The sequence below is a fragment of the Patagioenas fasciata genome, chromosome 13 (genome assembly GCF_037038585.1).
Source record: "Patagioenas fasciata isolate bPatFas1 chromosome 13, bPatFas1.hap1, whole genome shotgun sequence".
Classification (NCBI taxonomy): Eukaryota; Metazoa; Chordata; class Aves; order Columbiformes; family Columbidae; genus Patagioenas; species Patagioenas fasciata.
In genome coordinates, this window is record NC_092532.1 from 6,662,701 (window position 1) to 6,682,751 (window position 20,051).

The 20,051-nt window shown below is 38.8% G+C and overlaps 1 protein-coding gene across 13 annotated transcripts in view; it reads left to right on the forward strand.

The window, feature by feature from the left end:
* Window positions 1–20,051, forward strand: part of CHD9 (chromodomain helicase DNA binding protein 9) — a 92,517-nt gene that overhangs the window by 38,897 nt on the left and 33,569 nt on the right. For 12 of the 13 annotated variants that reach the window (XM_071814476.1, XM_065848706.2, XM_071814471.1 and 9 more), the window contains 9 exons: window positions 1,129–1,466; window positions 9,611–9,722; window positions 13,112–13,258; window positions 14,470–14,538; window positions 14,627–14,682; window positions 16,228–16,345; window positions 16,735–16,821; window positions 18,052–18,189; window positions 19,833–19,954. In XM_071814476.1, the coding sequence (XP_071670577.1) occupies window positions 1,129–1,466; window positions 9,611–9,722; window positions 13,112–13,258; window positions 14,470–14,538; window positions 14,627–14,682; window positions 16,228–16,345; window positions 16,735–16,821; window positions 18,052–18,189; window positions 19,833–19,954 (1,187 nt within the window). Of the gene's footprint in view, window positions 1–5; window positions 243–1,128; window positions 1,467–9,610; window positions 9,723–13,111; window positions 13,259–14,469; window positions 14,539–14,626; window positions 14,683–16,227; window positions 16,346–16,734; window positions 16,822–18,051; window positions 18,190–19,832; window positions 19,955–20,051 lie in introns of those variants that run through there. The other variant, XM_065848705.2, reaches the window with a different exon arrangement.

Here is a 20,051-nt window from a genome sequence, read left to right on the forward strand (position 1 = left end):
TGCGGGAGCCGCGCTGCATCGCCATCTTGAGCTGGCGGCTGCGGTCCCGGCCGGGGCCGGTTTGTTATTTATTTGTTATTTATTTGTTATTTCCACCGCTCGGAGCGGGTCAGTGCCGGCGCTGCCCGGCCCGGCTGCGGCTCCATGGAGCGGGTGCCCGGGACCGGCGCTGGATGCGGCCGCACAATGTGCCGGGAAATGCCCGCTGGCTTTTCTGAGGGCTGGAGGCAGAGGCGTTACGGGTGAGAACGTAACACAACTGTTATCTGCTGCTGGGTTTTTTTGGTTGTTGGTGTGGTGGTTTTTTGTTGGTTTTTTTTTTTTTTTTTGGTCTGTTTGAATAGGAAATTCTTTCCATTCCTCAAGGGGGGAGGGAAGCAAAAACATGTCTTCTGGCCGCTTTAAAGAGATCATCTGAACATTGCGTTCACTGTAAACAAGTCTGCGTCGATCAAGCGGTGATTAAAAACCTGCAAATAAAAGCAGATTACCTTTTCTAACTAAGGCGCTGACCTTGTGTTGATATAAATAACATAAGTATTGCCTTCTGGTACTTAAATTCATATAGATCTATGTAATTCTAGTTTTCGTTTTATCTTTTGTCTGGTTTTTAACCTTGATTTTGTTGGAGCATCTCGTCGGTTCGGCACTGAGTTGGTCTCTTACATCTCGCGTCTGCTTGGAGGTGTCTGGCCCGGGTGTCCTCCCGAAGGCCGAACGCCGACGCTGTTCCTTCGGGAGATCTGCACTTGGTCACATTTTGGGAGAACATGTATTGGGGATGCTGGAGGTGTGTGACGAATGTATGGGAATGCTTGAAAGGTTAAGGATCGGAGTGTCTAACTACAGAGGGGGAAAGAAGGCTGAGAGAATTTTAAAAGGTTTTTTTTTACCGATTTTCAGTATGTGGATTGGTTGTGCAAACCCACAATTGATGCAGTTATTCTGAAACCCACGCCATTCTGGGGTATAAACAGAATTCCTCCTTTTTTGTGTCTGAGTGAGTCCCTCCCAGTTTATTTTTTTTCAAAATGCACATACAGATCATAAACGTTGTTACTTTTTTGTTCAATAAATCTTTATATATTTTTAAAATAAGGCAATTTCACGTTTTGTCTCTTGCTGCAGCCTCCTTCCTCCAAGAAGACTGATGGTTCAGGATCATATACTAAGTTGCAGAATACCCAGGTGAAGGCAATGTCTGAAAAGAAGCAGAAGAAAAAAGCAGATTTGGAAAGTAAACAAGAGAAGGCAAATCGCATAATATCTGAAGCGATTGCAAAAGCGAAAGAGAGAGGAGAGAGGAACATTCCACGGGTAATGAGTCCTGAAAACTTCCCCAGTGTTTCAACTGAAGGAAAGGAGGAAAAGAAGGGTAGAAAAGTTAAATCCAAACCAAAGGACAAGGAGAGCAAAAAGCCGAAAACTGGTTCCTCGTCCAAAATTAAAGAGAAAACAAAAATTGGGTAAGTAGATTAAAATGTCTTCTTACTTCTCTTCAGACTGTAAATCCTTGATTAAAATGAAAACTGCTTACTGACAATAAAATGTTCTCTCCACTGCCTACACAGAATTCTTGCTGATTAAGTCCGTGTGTGGACTCTCTCATTCAGGAACAAGAATGCTCTGTTTTCTCTTTAGATAAAATCATTGTAGGACTGTCCTTTTGAAAGGAATTATTTTAAATTCATATCCTAAAATATTCTATACTTAATTTGAAGCACAGACAGGACTAAAGTATCTTTCATCTAGTGTTGTAATCTGTTCCGACTCGAAATTAAGTTTATCTGATATTATAAATGCCATCTTTATCAATCTTGGCATGTATCTTCAATACAGTGGCTGTGATAAACTGCACAGGGAGAAACTGGAAGCTTAATGAACTTGTTAGCAAGTTAATATTCTTACAGATATCACGTGTATCAAAAGTAAAGTGCATATGGGAAGATTGGTATCGTGAGCACTTTGTAGTCCTCAGTCACATCAATTTAGTCTGCCCTCTTGAAAATTGTGTGGACTCAGCTGGGTGGATACCTCGGGGTAAGGAGCTTTCAAAGGCATTTGGTGTCACAAAGCTCCAAGGATGGAGCAGGTGGCAGCTCTCACTCCAGCGCTGACCTGGTGCTCCAGGCTGCTTTTAAAGGGAAGGCTGGAATTTCCAGCATTAACCGTGTCACTTGGGACCTGAAATGGAATCTTAGCTGCAGTCTGATCTTTTTTTTTTTTTTTTTTAAATCCGTGCTCTTTTTGCAGTAACAGAAATATTAACTGGCATCACTCCCCAAATTGAAATGTCTCATATACATATGCATATTCTCATGTATATGGAGCAGAAATGAATGCTCTTTTAATCAGCCCATTTCTCTGCATTTTCTTTTTTTTTCTCTTGAAATCAGTGCTTTTCTTACATGTTCAAAGTCAACAGCTTCCTTGAGAAGTTATCCCATATTATAAAGGTTACTACTCTAAACTCGCCTTGATTTCTAACCTGAACTTTTGTGGCCTTAATTTCTTTCTCTTCTGGTTATGGGATGGCGTATGTATGCCTCTCATAGTACTCCATAGAGCACTGTTTGGTGCTTCCTTTTCTTTTTTCTCCAACTTGTTTAAAGAGGGAATTTGGATGTGTGCTTCCAAAGTTGATTTCACTTTCATGTTTCTGAATTTATTTATGTTATATAATAGACGTTTTGTGGGTCTGTCTAACCAGAAGACTTACACGCTGTTGTTTAGCTGCTGTCAGTTTCTGCAGCTTAATGTGAATTGCCATGAGTGTGCTTTTTATTAATCGTTTTGGATAATTAACCAACCCTGCCAAAATATCACCCTCATGATGTACTACATAGTTCTCATAATATTTTTTAGTATTTTTAATCAGACAAGGGAAATAAGCTATTATTTTATAATTATTGGTTTATACTTCTGAATTCAGTTTTGTGTCGTCACGCAACGCTCAGCTGTGCGCAGCAGGATCGGTTTTCAGCATCTTGTGAGGCACCATCAGTTGAGAAATACACATTTTTCAAACTGTTTTTAAGTGTGATATTTGTGTTTCATCTATAGTGAAGCTGGCAGAAAGACTCCCATTTAATTATGTCTGATCAACTTTTCATAATTTTGCGTTGAGCTGTGGATGTTTGCTTCCCCATTATTTACCAGTTTAATCAACTAATGCCCCAGTAGCACCCTCATTAACTTAATCATGCTGCCAGGTATTAATTTAACTGCGTAGGACACACAGCTAAAGATGTAGCAGTCAGATGGTGAAGAGAGTCTTCTAGGGGCACATATTACAGATTGTACAGAATTTATGGGTTTTGATGGACAGCAGTAGATCAAATGCTTTGAGGCATCCACATACTTCATTTTGGTATCCAGACAGCTTCGTGCGTTATGTTGTGTTAGCACTATTTTATGTGTTTCTATAAATACAATATTAGCTGTTTAGCCAGGAATATACTACAGTGGTTTTGAAGAGCAGTAATTGCAAGGCAGCCTTGATATTTTCTTTTAACAAACAATCCTATCAGACTGTTTTCTGTGCGAATGTAACTATTGATCTTACGTAAGAAGAATAGAATCACTATATATGTCATTTCAAGGGTGATTAAAGAAATTGCGTGATTAATAAAATTGGTTTTATTAGAGAAGAACAGAATTAAGTCCAATAACTAATAAAGGTTCTAGAAGGCTAAGCAACTCTTCTAATGGTTTCCTCCTATCTTACATTCTTAGGAAAATATTTCTTAATGAATCTGAGCACATCCTGGAAATTATTGTTATGTCAAAATAGGATTGGGGTTTTAAATGTGTGGGTTGCTACATTGATTTTTGTCATTTATCTTAAAATAAAAAAAAAAACCTCTGACTGAATCTTGGGAGAAAATTTACCCATGCTAAAGTAATGCATTTAGAAGACAAGTGCTTTATTGGGCAAGAAGGGGAAGAGAAGACCTCAGTTCTGTGAAAAATTGTGGTTTTCTCCTGGAAATAAGGATTTTTGAGATGTTGAAATTTGGAAGAGAAAAATATTGTTTGTTTTTTTCTTTTTTACCCCAATAAGGAGAAAAACTTTAAAAATAGCAAGATTGTATATATGACATTGCTTGCATTTAAGCAACTATTATAAACTGTTACCATCTGTAGTTCTTTTAGAAGTCAGACTCGTGTTTCAGGTGACTCCTGTTGGATTTGCAGACAAGTATAGAGCTGAAAGAATAGGAATTATCAACAAATATATATCCATATATATATTATGACTGTTTGCTTTTGATATGATCTTTCACATCTCTGCTGGCATCAAACACAGCCCATCCAAAATGAGCACAATTGTACCTTCTCTAGTCCAGCACTCGAACAGCGAACTTTTATTTAAAGCGTGATCCTAAACTTTGCCGGATCTGACAAGGCTCTTACACGTTTGTGTGGCCCGTGTCCTGTATCGCTCCTGGGAAGGATTTGCAGTTTGGTAAATTCTGCATTGCTGGTCTGGCAGAGCTGGAACGCTGGTTCCTCAACAGACCTTGGTTGATCTGCCCAGTAGCCATCAGGTTTGAAAAACAAGTGTGCTTTTGGATGTAACACAATATGGCTTCTACAGAAATCGAGTACCCCTCATGTAGGATTGAGACGAGTTTTAACTACTGTGTCTTAATTGAGGGGATAGGATGATTTTTTAAACAGTCTTCTCCTTGCTGGTTAAACACAATTGATGTGTCTTTAGGGGCTTGGTGTTAACTGTTCACGTTTTCCGTAGTGATTCCTCCGAGATCTACGTGTACAGAAAAAAATACGATTCCTTCCCATTTACCACTGCTAGTTTTAAATTACTAGCAGTTACTTTCCAGGCAGGCCCTAGTTTCTTTGTAAAGGTGAGAATTAAGGTTTTTAATGCTGACCTGTTGAAGTCAAAGAAATAATGCGGTTAATTTCAGTCAAACGGTTTAGAAGTGGCTTCAGTAATTAGTAAAGTTGCTGTGCCATAAGCATTGGTGAAGAGAAATGAGTAAATTGTTTTATTACCAAGAACATTGTAAGCATAGGACAGGAATTATTTGAACTAGAAGAATGCATTTATAATATATTTAGCGTTACCAAATTAAGCAACCAGTTTGCTTTATGCATTGATTACTGATCAAGTTAATTCTTTAAAATTAACTTACTTTACAATTTTTCTGAGACCTGCAGAACCACTTTTTATATCCTGGCTGTTTACCAAGGTGTGTTCATGTTTAGGAATCTATTTAAACCTTTAATATTATTGCATAGAACTGGTTTCCATTTTTTAGCTTTTTCTAACTGATTATAGTTCTACCTCTTCCATTTAAGGTGATGAATATTTAAGCTAAAAAGTCTGCTTCTTAGCACTTGATGTGAAGGGTAGAAAAATTATGAATTTCTGAGCATTCTGTTGTTCAAAAAAGTAGATTGGCATTAGGTTTTATAGTACTCAATGTATTCCCACCTACTCAAACATTAAATTAAATATCATGGCCATGATGAAAAGCAGCAGCTCTGCATTTGTGATGTAAAGGACAATATCATGAGAGTACGTTGGGGATTTATTTATTGATTTATTTTTAAGCATTGCATAGTTTAAATAAATAAATCCCCCAAATCCTAAGAATTTGATTGATAGAAGTTTGATTCAGGGTGGTAACCCTTCAGTTCAAAACTGCTGTTATCAGCAGTGACTGTATCGGTTCATGTGCTAAAAGAACAATGGTGGATTTCTTTTTTTAAATTAACCCTTGAATTATGTCGCAATGAATCCAGCAAGTCCTTTGTGATCCTGTTCACTACTCCAACGAGTAAATAGCCTTGTTGCCTTGAAGTAGGTCTCGTGTACTGTTTAGAGTACGGAGAATTTTTAGGACCCAAGACCCTGACAGAAAATCTTTGTGTGATTCCTTGTTGATGTGACCCTGTTCAGGCGGTTTGAAGCCTTTGTAATCTCAGTTAGAACTGGAAGTGGCACGGACACTGTGAGTCGGTTGTTGTGTTTTATGTCAGTTGGGCAAATGTTGGTTAACAGATCAATGGTCGAAAGGAAGAGATCTCCCTGAATCTGTTAGATCGTCAGCTCCTTCTGCCGTGATTAGAAATGGGTCACAAACCCCAAATTTGATCATCCTTCTGGGATGCCTCTGCATGCACTGAGCTGTGACTCCTCAGGGAAGGTTCCTCTGCTCCCACAATCTAGTTTTGACACCTGAGTTGGGTCTAAGGGATGTAATAGTGAGTTTCTAGTGCAAAGTAGTGTGGTCTTATTGAATAAATAACTAAACACTTGTTCCTTTACATTGTTATTCCAACGTTGTATGAGCTTGGAATGGCTGTTGCTTCCAATAAGACTACAGGAGGGTTTTAAAAATCTCTGCACAATCCTGAAGTTATTAATTTGAAATATAACAGGAGGAGACAGTGGTTGATGTTAGTGTGTTAGTATTATTTATTAAACATATGCTAAAAGAATAAGAGCGACTGTTTTTGTACAATTAATATAACTCTCATTCCAAGAGGAAATGCTGTCATGTCAAGGAAATACCTGCTTTGTATTTTGCTAATAGATAAGATTTTTAGTGAAGGTTTTAGTGATAAATACTAATACTGTTCATAACATAGGCGTTTTATTGCTAGTAATATAACAAATATTTGGGAGGTGGCTTTGGACACAGTTACCTAGTGTTTCTCTGTTTTGGGAAAACAGAAGTAAAATGATGTATTACAGGTGTGAATTTAAGGCCAGCAATACTTATTCTTTCTTACATGCTTAATACATATTTGCTATTTTTCTTTTCCTCTTTAATACTTCTCATGTTCACTGTTTGGAAGGCTTTGGAAACTGTTCTTTGCAGTTTTAAAGCTGTTCGAAGGTCTGACAACTCTTCCCCTCACATTCTCTGCTGTCAAACATAAGGGGGATGGAACATTCTTATTGATGCTTCGTTTATTACAACGAAATTACAACATTCCTCAAATAGTGGGTCCTGGTGATCTTGCTGGTACTTGTTCTTTTGGTTCTGTGGATCTAAACCACGTTCGGATTCTCGTGCTAAGGATCAGAAGTACTAATGGCTCATGAGATGGCTTTTTAACAAATGTTTCCGTTGGTATAAGCTTCTTAGAATCTTCAGTTTGTGGTTAGAGAAGAAGGAAATTGATGTTGAAGAAATGCACATTGTCTAATTGTTTGAGTATTTCTAGATGTTATGTAACAAGATAGATTTTTAAATTTGAAAAGGCAAGAGAAGGTGAAATTGGAATGGGGTCTAGTGAGATTATTTATTCTGTGTCTACAGTGTGCTGTTTCCTTTTCATAGAAACAGAATAGATAGTTTCTGTTCAGAACAGTTTGTTTCAGGGTGGAAAAAGGGATTTTAGCCAAGGATCTTTATGCTTTCATGCAGAAATTTATAAACTGGCAAGAGAACTTGTTATCTGAAGGAAAATTTTCACAGAAATGATGCAGTTTACAAGCTTCTGAAAATCATTGTTTTCACATAGCAGACTTTTTTAGAAGTTCTTGGCCAAAATACGAGCAGATTGCATTTTTACTAATAGAAATGCGTGACTTTAGCACCATACTGTCGTTCAGCAAGTTCTGATAGCAAGGAGCGTTGTGGTTCTGGGCACTGGATCAGAAAAGTGAACCCGTGCGTTTATTCCTCTCACTGGCACTGTCTTGAAATAGAGGAGGAAACGTTCTGATCTGCGACATGGAGAGATGTTAAAATTTCAGGGAGATGCTTGTGAATAGAAGTACTGGGGGTAGGGAATTACAAGATCAAGATAAGACAAAAGCTGTCAGAGAAATGGAACAAGATGTGTCAGACTGCAGGGGCGAGCGAGGGGAACATGGGGCAACTGCAACTGCAGGGAGGAAACAGCGTGCAAGGAAAGATGCAGTTAGAGCAGCCTAATCACAAAATAAGCCCATGTTCTAAACCAGAAGGTCTTTAAAATCCTCCGCTGTACGCTGGGTGCCACTACAACCCATAGTAAGATAGTCATGGCCTTCATGTTGTGCTGCTTGAATCCAAAAGGAACCTGAGCATAATTATTAGGCAGTAGCGCATGAAATGAGGATGAACTATGGTTGCACGGATACAAATGCTTAACGTAGTAATGTGCATTTATAGAATCATTTCAGTTGGAAGAGACCCTCAGGATCATGGAGTCCAACCATAATCTAACTCTGCCACTAAACTACGTCCCTAAGAACCTCATCTAAACACCTTTTAAACCCCTCCAGTGATGGTGACTCCACCACTGCCCTGGGCAAGAAGCATTTTAATCATTATGAAGCCATTTAATCTACCATGTCACAAAATGGTAGATCAAAATTGGGACTGGATTGCCCAGGGAAGCGTCAGCCTTGGAGATAAGCAGGACTTGACTGGGCTGAGCAACATAAACCAGCTCTGAAGTTGGCAGTGAGCTGGGCCCAGGCATCCTCCAGAGGCGCCTTCCAGCTTGACTTAGATCTCAGTGCTTATTTGATGAAAGAACATTTAGTTACCATTTTCTTCATCGTTAGTAGCCTTGTTCATTTAAAAATCAAATGTCTGTCACGTTCATGATCACCTCTGTGTGCCGTACATGCAGCATCAGCCCTTTAAAGCCTTTGCTCCAAATCAAAGAGAAATCTTGCTCTGTAAAATCACGCAAGAGGCTCATGCGCTGGAACAGTTACCTCATTTTCTGTTAACATGGATCTGGTGATGAGATACTACAGAAAAAAACCATATTTTAGGACAGCTCTTTGTGATTTTATTGGATAGTTTGTCATCATTCTGCAATTATGCCACTGAAAACATATTTGAAGAGGACTATTAGGCACATTTCAAATATGAAAAAATAAATGTTTTGACACGCTTTAGTTAAAAACAAATCAGATGAATTGATATCGTGATTTACAAGGTAACCTTTAAATCTGAACAAAGAAATAATTGCTGCTCTTTCATTAGAATGTAACTAATTTAGTCAGCACAGTGTTGGTTTCTAACATATTCTGAGAGGCTCCAAGATCTCTTACAGATTGTTGGATTGTGAATACAGCTTCTCTTTTTTACTTTTCTTTTTAAAAAGGCAAAAAGTATTTGTGCAAGTCCCTCATTTTTGTCATTGAAAGACTTATTTAAACATCCCAGTTTCACATGTCAGACTGATTTTAATTGTTGTCCACAGCTAATATTTTTAGTATTATAAAAATAAGATGTATTCTGCAGTGATAAATGGTTTGTGATAAATCATTTACTTTCATCATCTGCAGATGGTATTTATGCAAACTTTGCATAGTTTGCCATTGTTGATTAGTTTCAATGTTGAATTTTGTGTGTATAGGTTTAAAAATACGTATGACATAGAGGTGTTAGCAATAGTAAGGTTGCCTGTGAAGAAGCTCAGTAAGAGTAGTAGAAAATATTATCTACTGTAAATTTGTAGCTTTTTGAGACAGATTTTGCATTTTTCAGGCGGTGGTGCTTCCTGAGTTTCATATTGAGAAGAATATGGGAATTGCTAGTGAATGTGGTGTTACTTTTAATCTTGAAGTTAAGTTGCCTAGTATATGACCTTCCCTTAGGTGTTGGTTGTTTTTTTCGAACAGAAAGCTGATCATCACACTGGGTAAGAAGCAGAAGAGAAAAAATGAGTCTTCAGATGAATTATCTGATGCTAAGCAGACTCCGCAGCGGCCATTGAAAGATGAAGACGCACAGGTAAGCAGTCAGACTTCTTCCCTTTTAAATTGTATGTGTTGTTATTCCTACAGGTCTTTTTCCCCTCTCTCCAAAGAGCTGTTCTCCTTTTGACCCAGTGACAGCAACTCTTTTACAGCTGGAATCCTTACCTTGACAGCTGCTTTTCCCATTTGACAATCAGAAAATCCTGCAGGTTGGAGTCCCTTTTCTGTGCTGGGCTGTCAGTGCCCTGCTTGAATCTGTTGCGTTTCGGTACAGAAATCCATAGATCTGAGACTGGAAATACCCATTACTTGAGCTGGCAGTTGGACCTTGTCGTGACTGGGGCTGACTTTGTGGGGAAAATGCAGTTTGCCCATCAGACAGGACATTGATCAGTGCAACTCGCTCTTTGAGGCTTGTTTCAAACTTTATTATTTTTTCTGAGCTCTGCTGCTGTGGAAACAGGAAGAGTTGGTTTGTGGCAGTGTTCGACTCGCGGAGATTGGTGATCAATACGTGGACAGGCTCGGGCAGCCTGTGAGCACTCGGAGGGATGTGCTGGATCGAGAAAGAATTGCAGTGCTGGAGTCTCTCCCTGCAGGAAAACCTCCCGTGGGACTTTTTCTGAGCTTTTCCCAATAGATTGCCCTGGTATCATAGCAGCATAGCTCGTTATTTATTAAACTTAAACATGGAGAAGTATGAGCTGTTGGTAAGAGTTTGTATCCTATTTATGGCTATGTTAGTAACAGAACTATAATTTACTTGCTTTAGGGCAAACTCCATTGAAAGTAAGGGTATATGCTAGAATGTGGCAATTTCATCCACGGAGATTAAATCAATATTCAAAATAAGGCTTTGTTGTGTAAAAATTAATTGTTGTTTGATAACGGTGCCGGAAAACAGTTACGCGACACTCAGTTGACCTTCAGTATTTCACAGATAATAACTCTGGGAGGGGAAAAGGATCAGAAGCCATTTCACAGGATGACTTTTTATTAATTTAAGTGATACCTTGTCTTAGGTAAAGGTTACATGGAAGGGAGCATGAAATTATGTATTTCTTAGGGAGTTTGCCTTGGTACAGAAAGTCCATTCAGTACAGTGGAGGAGGTGAAAGCACGTTTGGTGATTCTGAACTACCGTAATTTATCAACAGTGCTCTGTACTCAGGTATAAATTTGTAGGCTGACAAATATAATACAAAAGGCTGAAGATAATTTATTTCTTCTCGCTATTTTTGTTTTCTTGGATATTTGATTTTAAGCACAAGGGTCATCTTCAATTCTAGTGCAGATAGACAGGGAGGATCATCAACTCGCATGGTCCTGGCGTGAAGAGGACAGAGGGGAGAGAGAGGACAGGGTGGCGTGGGATAGCAAACTGACCCTGCACAATGTCACAGCGCTGCTCTGTCTCTGAAGGAGTTTGGGAGAAGCATCACAGGAAAGACATAAGTTGATTTCCTTCATTAATTCATTCTCTGTTTAGTTTTCAAACATCTTCATTATTTTCTCTTGCTATTGGAAGTAACTGTCTCTTTCTAAGCTCTAGGGGGCAATTTTAGGTCTTTTTGGTTTTTTTTTTCCCTCATTCATTTTGTATGCTTGGTTTCACACTAAGTGTGTTCCCTAAATAGGTTGATTTATTTCTTGGCAAAATGTGTGGTACTACTTTATCTTGTGCATTAGAGCATTAGTTTATCACTGTGCTTCTCAGCTCAGGGAAATGCTCAGGTTTTTTTTAAACAACTTAAATTATATATTAATATGTTGGAGAACATATGTGTGTTGATGTTTTGTTGATCCCCTCATACTTCAAGACAAGATGTAGTTGAGGAGGATTGAAAATGATGGTTAATACTGCAGTAGGTTTTCAGAAGTCTAACAAATACTTAATGAGTAAAACTCGAACCTGGTTCTTAATCCTTCTTTTCCTGACTCTCACATTGTTTTGCATTGCTCCTATTAGCTGGCATTTTTGAAAAAAGAATTTCTGCTCTGTCAGCAGTCTATTGTAGATTTAACTTCAATGTGATGTTTTCTATCACATTAATTTGTGTGTTTAAATCTGAAGTTTCTTTTTGTGCTGCCACCCCACCCCACCCCACCTGCGCTCACTTTTTATTGAAAAATACATTCTGTCTCCATTATTATGGAAAACTGATGGAGCAGTTTCAGATCTGTGCTGTCCCAGCTTCATCCAGAGTAGTGGTGATGCTCGTTCTTTGATTTTCATGGTGTGTGTAGTCCTACTGCTCTGCCTTACTCAAATCAGTTGTTGAAGCATAGCGGGGTCTTTCACCGGGTACCAGCCAAGCCAAGGGCTGAATGTGAGTCAGGAGGAAAGTTCCTGTGCTACAATTCTGCTGTTCCCTACTATCTGCTCTGCAGAGACTGGTTATGACCACAGAATTTTGGTTTTTGCTCTATTTGCAAGTTGTTCTTCTCCCAGCTGTTTACTTCAGTGTATTGCAACCAGCAGTGGCTTTTCCTGAACAAAAATACGCTTTGCTGTGTAGCAGCAAATATAATTAACTTATTTTATAGCAACAGTTTTACTTTGCAGGTGTTATTTTTGTGATGCTCCATTCTCGAAAGCAGGCTGCAGTGTTTTCAAGTGTTACCTGGCTAGTTTGATTCTTTCGATCTTTCTTTATCCTGTGGATTTACAAATTAATCTTGTGGTTAAATGTGCAGTGTCTCATATTTGTACTGAGGAGTGGAAAGGATGTGCTATAACCTAATAATCTAAGGATTTGGAACTTAAACAGTGAATGAGAAGCAATTATTTTCTTAGGCTGAACGCTGTTTTTCTGGCTGGAGCTTGTTGTCCTCAGATTCTTGCAGAAGCAAGAGTGGAAGATTAGAGAGAGAACACACAAAGTAAGCAAAATGCTGCTGTTATACAAGCTTGATGAAGGTGGAGGAGGAAACAAAAACATTAACAGAGCAACGAACTTTATTAGCCATGAAATCAGACTTCATCAGCAATCTGAGCTAATGAAAATCTTCATAATTTTTTGGGTAGCGCTGTTTAATAGAGACACTTGAGCGTATTTTGTATCTTTTACTCAGCTTTCTGAATTGGACTGTAACACATGGCTGTGATACTGCGTTATGAAATTGCTGTTGAAATACAGATGCTTATGGGAGATCTGTTATGTAGCAGATTTGTTCCCCGTGTTTGCTTTTGAACTCTAAAAAGTATCAAATGTTTATATGAAATAGAAAAAGTAATTTAATAGGTCGAAAACAGTGTATGGCTACTTCCAGCCCTCTGTGATTTACATGCTTCATGTTTTCTATCAAGTGTTGACCTTTGGTTTTCCATATAGCTAAAGAATTAGTGAATGTCCCAAAACTTGCCATTCATGTTAAAGGGAGGTTTTGGTAAAACCTCTGTTTTTATTCTCATGCGTGCAGAAGAGAAGATCCAATCGTCAAGTTAAAAGGAAAAAATACGCTGAAGAAGGAGAAGGGAAACAATCGGAAGAAGAAGCAAAAGTTTCTGTGAAAATCAAAAAGAATTCTGCCCCTTTACCTGCTGAGCAGCCTTTGCAGTTATTTGTGGTGAGTAAAAACCTGCTGGGTCTGTAAAAGAAACTTCCCAACTGTCTCAAGGGGTTCAGTAAATAAAACTCATAACTTGGAAGGCATACACTATTATTTCTAAGCCATATCTTATTTAATATGATGTCTTGCTAGGATCTTGAAAACTGGAAGAAATGGCTTGTTACTGTTTTTTTTTTTTTCTATTATAAACATTCATCAACTTAACTGAAGTTATGGACAAGACTAAGGGTGGGTATATCTCCAATAATGGGTTATGCAGCGTAGGCATGTGAAAAAGCTGTGTGCTAATATTATTATGACTTTCAAAAGTATAAAATTATTTGAACCTGCAGGGTCTTCTGCTTACTGAGATTTTTCAAAAGGAGACCCCTCCCTCCCCTCTGGTTTACACTTCACTGCTTAACTTGTGCCAGCTCTGGTACTCAAACTGTTGAGCCCTTCTGGGTAAATAGTGTCAGGAAAGAAACAGGAAAAAATGTTTGTGAGCTGTTTGAAGGAGTGACAGAGTTGTAAGGGAGGTAGAGTAATAGTGTGATTGGGAACAAATCAGACAAGAGGGAAGGTGACTTTTTATCAGAACTGACCTTTAAAGATTGGCTCTTTATCTCTGGAACTCCAGCATCAGCCTTGGAGAGCTGAGTAATCCCGGATCTGTGTCACACCTCAGCGCTGCTGGAATTCCCAGGCACGACCTTGTCTGCCTCATTCCACAGTGTGGTTCTTATCTGTGGTGAGAGAAAATCTATTAAACAGAGCTTGACACATGCTGCGTTGGTTTTGTTTTCTTTTTTTTTTCTTTAACCTGTGTGCCAGAGTTTCTTATTTCTCCGTATCTGTATAACGAAATTCTGGGTATGTCCACTGGTCAGATCTACTCGAGGGCATTCTCAGTGAGTCTGTGTCTGGGAAGCATCAGTATCACCATTGCTTGCAGAATAAGTGTCTTTGGCAGGTGAGCATTGCATCTGATGCTCTTTGGAAGTGCCAGACTTACTGTACTTTTGTGTGTGTTTCACTCCAATTATAAACCTGGATTTTAAATTTTACTCCTGGACTATTAAAGAGATTGCTACAGTTAGAGGGCAAATTTGCCTTTATTGTTGATCTTCTAACAAGCAACTGGTGTTTGAAGGTTTTAAGCCTGGTGAGTTTGAAAAGAGGGCGTTTACTGCAATATATATAATGTTGTTGTTTTCTTGCATTTGTAGGAAAACCCAAGTGAAGAAGATGCAGCGATTGTAGACAAAATCTTATCCTCCAGGGTAACAAAGAAAGAAGTAAGTGATTGTCATGGAATAAAGTTGCTTATCTGAAAAAAGGGGTTTTATCCACCATTTTACATTTCCCCTTAATTTCCTTTTCTAGATATCTGCTGGGATGACTGTGGAAACAGAAGAGTTTTTTGTAAAATACAAGAACTAGTAAGTATTAAAGTTGTTTCTTTGGATGTGTTGACTGAAATTATAAGTATCATATTCATGTACTGAAGTTTTGTATTGTTTGAAGATTACTTATAGCCAGATACTGTCATCTTTTGAGATTTTTCTTTACGAATCTGATCTTAAAATTGCTAAGAATCTGTATTATATTGTTAGTAATAATTTTAAAATAATCGGTGTTGTGAAACCAGCACTGATGAATAAGCTGATAGCCATTATTGCCAAAAGAACAGAATTTTTAGGAAAGATACGTTTATTAAATTCAGCAGGGGCTACATGTCTGAGGCTGATTTTAATTTCATGAATTTAAATCGGAGCTTTTTTGTGAACCTAGATGAGATTTACAGTGTCATACATGTAGGAGAAGTTGATGTAGGAGTCGGTCTTACTGTTTTAAGAAGAAAAACACTTCTAGTAATAGAAACGGTTTTACATCACAAGCAGGAAATAAAAAAGATAATTTTTTCCGTATTTTCCTACTTCAGATTGCATGCATCTCTTGTCATTACTCAGTTCTTTATGTTGAAAAGGCAAGCACATTTTTCATTTTACATATTTGAGTATTTTCATTACATTCTTGCTCATAACTGTGATTTTTTCGAGACTCTGGATTCACATGTTTCTCAAGACTGTTCAGCTTTTTTTTTCATTTTAGAATCAGTACCCAACAATAGCTGCTCTTTATTTCTTAGCATATCAGAGGATGGTTTGGGTTGGAAGGGACCTTAAAGCTCACCCAGTTCCACCCCTGCCATGGGCAGGGACACCTTCCAGCAGCCCAGGTTGCTCAGAGCCCCGTCCAACCTGCCCTTGACCACTCCAGGGATGGGGCATCCACAGCTGCTCTGGGCAGCCTGGGCCAGAACTCACCACCCTCATGGGGAGGAATTTCTTCCTTATATCTAATCCAAATTTCCCCTTTTCTGGTTTAAAGCCATCACACCTCGTCCTATCACTACATGCCCTTGTAAAAAGTCCCTCTCCAGCTTTCTGGTAGGTCCCTTTAAGTACTGGAGGCTGCTATAAGGTCTCCCCAGAGCTTTTCTCCTTCAGGCTGAACACCCCAACTCTCAGCCCATCTTCGTTGCAGTGGTGCTCCAGCCTCTGAGCGTCTGCATGGCCTCCTGTGGAATTGCACCAGCAGGGACCCGTCCCTCTTACGTTGGGGTCCCCAGAGCTGGATGCAGCCCTGCAGGGCGGTCTCACCAGAGCAGAAGAGCAGAATCCCCTCCCTCTGCCTGCTGCCCACGCTTCTGATGCAGTCTGGGACATGGTTGGCTTTCTGGGCTGCAGGTGCACGTTGCCAGATTGTGTTGAGCTTCTCATCCACCAGCGCCCCCAGGTGCTCCTCCTCATTGCCTTAACTGGATGCAGTAATATGATAATTTGGAGGAATAAATCTTTGATCTTTACAGTGAATTCTGTCTTAAATGATGAAAAGTTCTTTTTTTGAGTGAATTTTTGGTTTATAAACCATGATTTTAACTGCTTTTCCTTTCACTAATGTGTTAATCTCTGTTCTCTTAGCTCATATCTCCACTGTGAGTGGGCCACAGAACAACAGCTTTTAAAGGATAAAAGAATCCAGCAGAAAATAAAACGATTCAAACTAAGGCAAGCACAAAGAGCTCACTTTTTTGCAGATGTGAGTATGAAATACACAATTAAAAAAGCTTTTTTTTTTCCTTGTAGAATTTGGATCAATATTTTGCTTTGAAATAGAACAGCTGAGTGTGGAGAAGTACCACTTTCCCATTAGGGTTGGGTTTTTGGTTGCAGCAGCAAGCTGGTTGTTTAATGTACTTTGAAGAGCAAGTCTTCTGGAGCTGCTGAACTAACATGACTTGGCCTGGTTTAAAATTGGGATCGTTTGGATAACTGCTTTAAAGTAGTAAGGAGGGAAGGATTATGTTAGGTGTTCGCAAAAGCCACAGTAGTTTTCAGCTGCTAAATTCATTTTGTGTATGATGAGAGCAAATCTTAGCCTAGGTTTTTTTTTGTCTCTTTACTGATCTTTTTTATCTTGCGTTGCAGATGGAAGAAGAACCTTTTAATCCTGACTATGTTGAAGTAGACCGGGTATTAGAAGTATCACTTTGTGAAGACAAGGACACTGGTGAGGTAAATATATCTTAAAGCAAGTCAAGAAGATGAACCTCTGTGTAGCGTTTGATGATTGCAATTTCAGGACATTTCAGAGTAACACCTTAATGATTTTAAGCTTCAGTAATACTTAATTTTAAGCTACAGTAATACTACATGACAATCTTCTAATTTCCTATGCTAGCCATGTATTTTGAAATAGAAATCAGAGTGCCAAGGCATGTATATTTATTAGTATTAGTAAGTCATAGTAGACAAAGCTTAGCTAGTTACTGACATAAATGTGAGGTTTGGCATTTGCCTTGTGAGTTCTGACAAAAGGCTGATGCCGTGTCCTGTCTCTGGAAGTGACAAGAGGTAAATGCTGCAAAAAGCACAAGTCGTCAGGGTGTGGAGGTTCCCTGTGTTCTAACTCTGTCCCTTGGCTTTAGAGGGCAAGGTCCACTGGCTACCTGTGTTTATCAAAACTCTTTTTTAAGTACCTTTCCTGGAAAACTCTTGCAAAACAAAAACGTGAGATGAGAATAAAGGCTGGAAAAGTTGTTGATTAGGTCGGTTGGAATAGCTGTGATTCTTTTTGGTGTTTCTAGGGAGCAAAATGAACAGGCTTCCACACAGTGATTTCCCAGTCTTCCTAAAGCAGGGTTGGGAGTTAAAACAACTTCTCGTTGTATGCAGCAGCATTACTACACTTCTAGAAAAAAATGTGGTGTTGTGATAAGTATTTCTTTCCCCCAGTTTCTTTCTTTATCTGGACAAATCTGAATGAAATAACCTGCTTTGGTTCCATATTTTGAGACTTCTCGTAAATTCATGTATGTGTCAGCCAGCAGACCCCTAAAACTTTCTATTTTGTTGGTAAGACCTCAGTTTTAGGAACTTTCTCAAGCTGTTTTAGGCTTAGGAGGCCTGGTTTGGAGAGTGGAGGAGATGTTCTGTGTAGCACATCTGTAGTTAATTGGTTCTCTCCACGCCATTTCCACCAATGTAGTAATTTATCTTACCTAAAACTGACTTTGTGGGTCAGTGGGGTTGGAAGGTACTCCAGGGGCTATACAGCAAGTGGCAGAGCATGAGAAGCCAAGGATAAGAAGGTAGATAACAAGAACCTACACAGATCATCTTTAAAATTGTATTAAAAAAAAGTGATTTTGTGGTTTCCAGCAGTTAGCTGCTCAAATAGTAAGGCATATTAGCAGTCTGTACACTGAATTAAAAGCTGGTAACATTCAGAATTTTCTTCTGCAGCCTGTTATTTACTATTTAGTAAAATGGTGTTCGTTGCCGTACGAAGACAGTACGTGGGAGCTGAAAGAAGATGTAGATCAAGCAAAAATAGAAGAATTTGAACAACTGCAAGCTTCCAGGCCTGATTCAAGGAGATTGGTAACATTATATCTAATTTACTTGTCTGTCTTGGCAAATTGGGTTTGATTTTCCCAACTTAAAAGTTGTGTTAAAACATAAGGCTTATCGACATTCTGTGGAAAGGACCTGTGAGCCTTGTTAGCGAAGAATAATATTTTGGAGTAGACTTAGATAAATAGCCTCATGTAACTTGTTACTTGGTTAAAAAAGAAAACAATTGTTTAGGAAAAAAGATGAAAAACTTTCTGAGCTTTTGACTGAGTGATGAGCAACACATTTAAAGTGGCTATCATAGAATCGAAACACCATTGAGATGAGAAAACAGGATAAACATACATATATAACAAACAGTCAAGTCTCGTGCTGCAGCAGTGGAGGAAATGGGCAAACAGAGATCTGTCAGGCAGATTCCCTAATTACTTCCTGCTTTGATTTTTCTTCTAGTCATAAAGGGCTCGCTGAAAGGAAGAAAAATACATGTAATAAGGAAGTGTGTTATATATTTAAATTACCAGTCTTCTGTCTCATAGAGCCAGAAGGAAACAAAATAGTTCTGTTTAAAGTCCTGCATGTCATTGTTGGAGGAAGATGTGTCCTGTGTGGTGTAATACAACACTTGTTTTAACTTAGTTACCTTACGTAACTGAATACGCACAGTGTATTAATTTAAGCTTTGTTTTGTTTTAATGGTTTTTCCATCTACCGATAATGACGGTAGTCATGATTAATGTCTTCATATTATATTTAGTTCATTTCTGTAGTATTTATTTAAATGAGAGGAGCGTGGCTGGTGTGGGGGTGGCCAGATGGCTGCTGTGGGACCGAGACCTGCTGCCAGGTGGCAACAAAGAGAGAGCAAATCAAAATCTAAAATCCAGAGCTGCCAGATAAGACCACATGAGTCTGGAGTGAATGTCAGCTTTTAGAAATACTGAAAAAGGTTTGGGGTTTTTTTTTTTTTGGAAAAAAAAAAGTTTACAGCTGATCAGAAAAGCTGTGACTAAAAATATTTTGCTTGATTGTGTTAGTTCACATTGCGATCCAGACACTCTCCAAAGAGAGTGTTTTTTGCTGGAATCCTACCTAGCATTAGTCAAAAACTTCAAGGTTTCTGTCCTAAGTTGCCTGCTAAGCTGATGGCCAACCTCTTGAGTCTCCAGGCTTGGGAACTAGTGTGTGTGTGTGTGTGTGTATAGATACATACACACACACACACGCACACAGCCTCTCAGCTTTCCTTTAGCTTGCTAGGGACATGAAGATGATAGACCTTGATGCTGTTACAGTCTGTTTTGTAAAGTCCTTTGTATCGTGGTCTTGTGTATGCTGATACCATCTTTGATCCCTTGGTGAGATGGATTCAAGGAACTAAACCTCTCACAAATCTGCTTTTTTGTATTCCTGAGCTGGCTATTCGTGCAGTGGAGCCATCAGCAGTGGTCAGGGCAGGAGCTGAAGAGAAAGGGGAAGGTGTTAATTTATATAGACAAATAAAACACAAATTTCAGGTTTCCACAGACTAGTAATTAGCTACTAATGTTAAAAATGGCGTCTTCCTAGTTTTAAGGTTGAATAATTACACTCAGGAAATAATGGGTTAAAATGCTTGGGAAACATAAAGCGTGTACCACCTTGCACACGTATTGATCTTTCCCTTAAAGGACCGACCGCCTCCAAATGCCTGGAAGAAGATAGAACAATCCAGGGAATACAAAAACGGCAATCAGCTCAGGGAATACCAACTGGAAGGACTTAACTGGCTCCTGTTCAACTGGTACAATAGGTATATGGATGGAATGCTTTTTTTTTAATGTAAATTTTAAACCATACAGAGTGAATCACTGTCGCTAGAGATGAATACAGGTTTAATCAAATTTCGC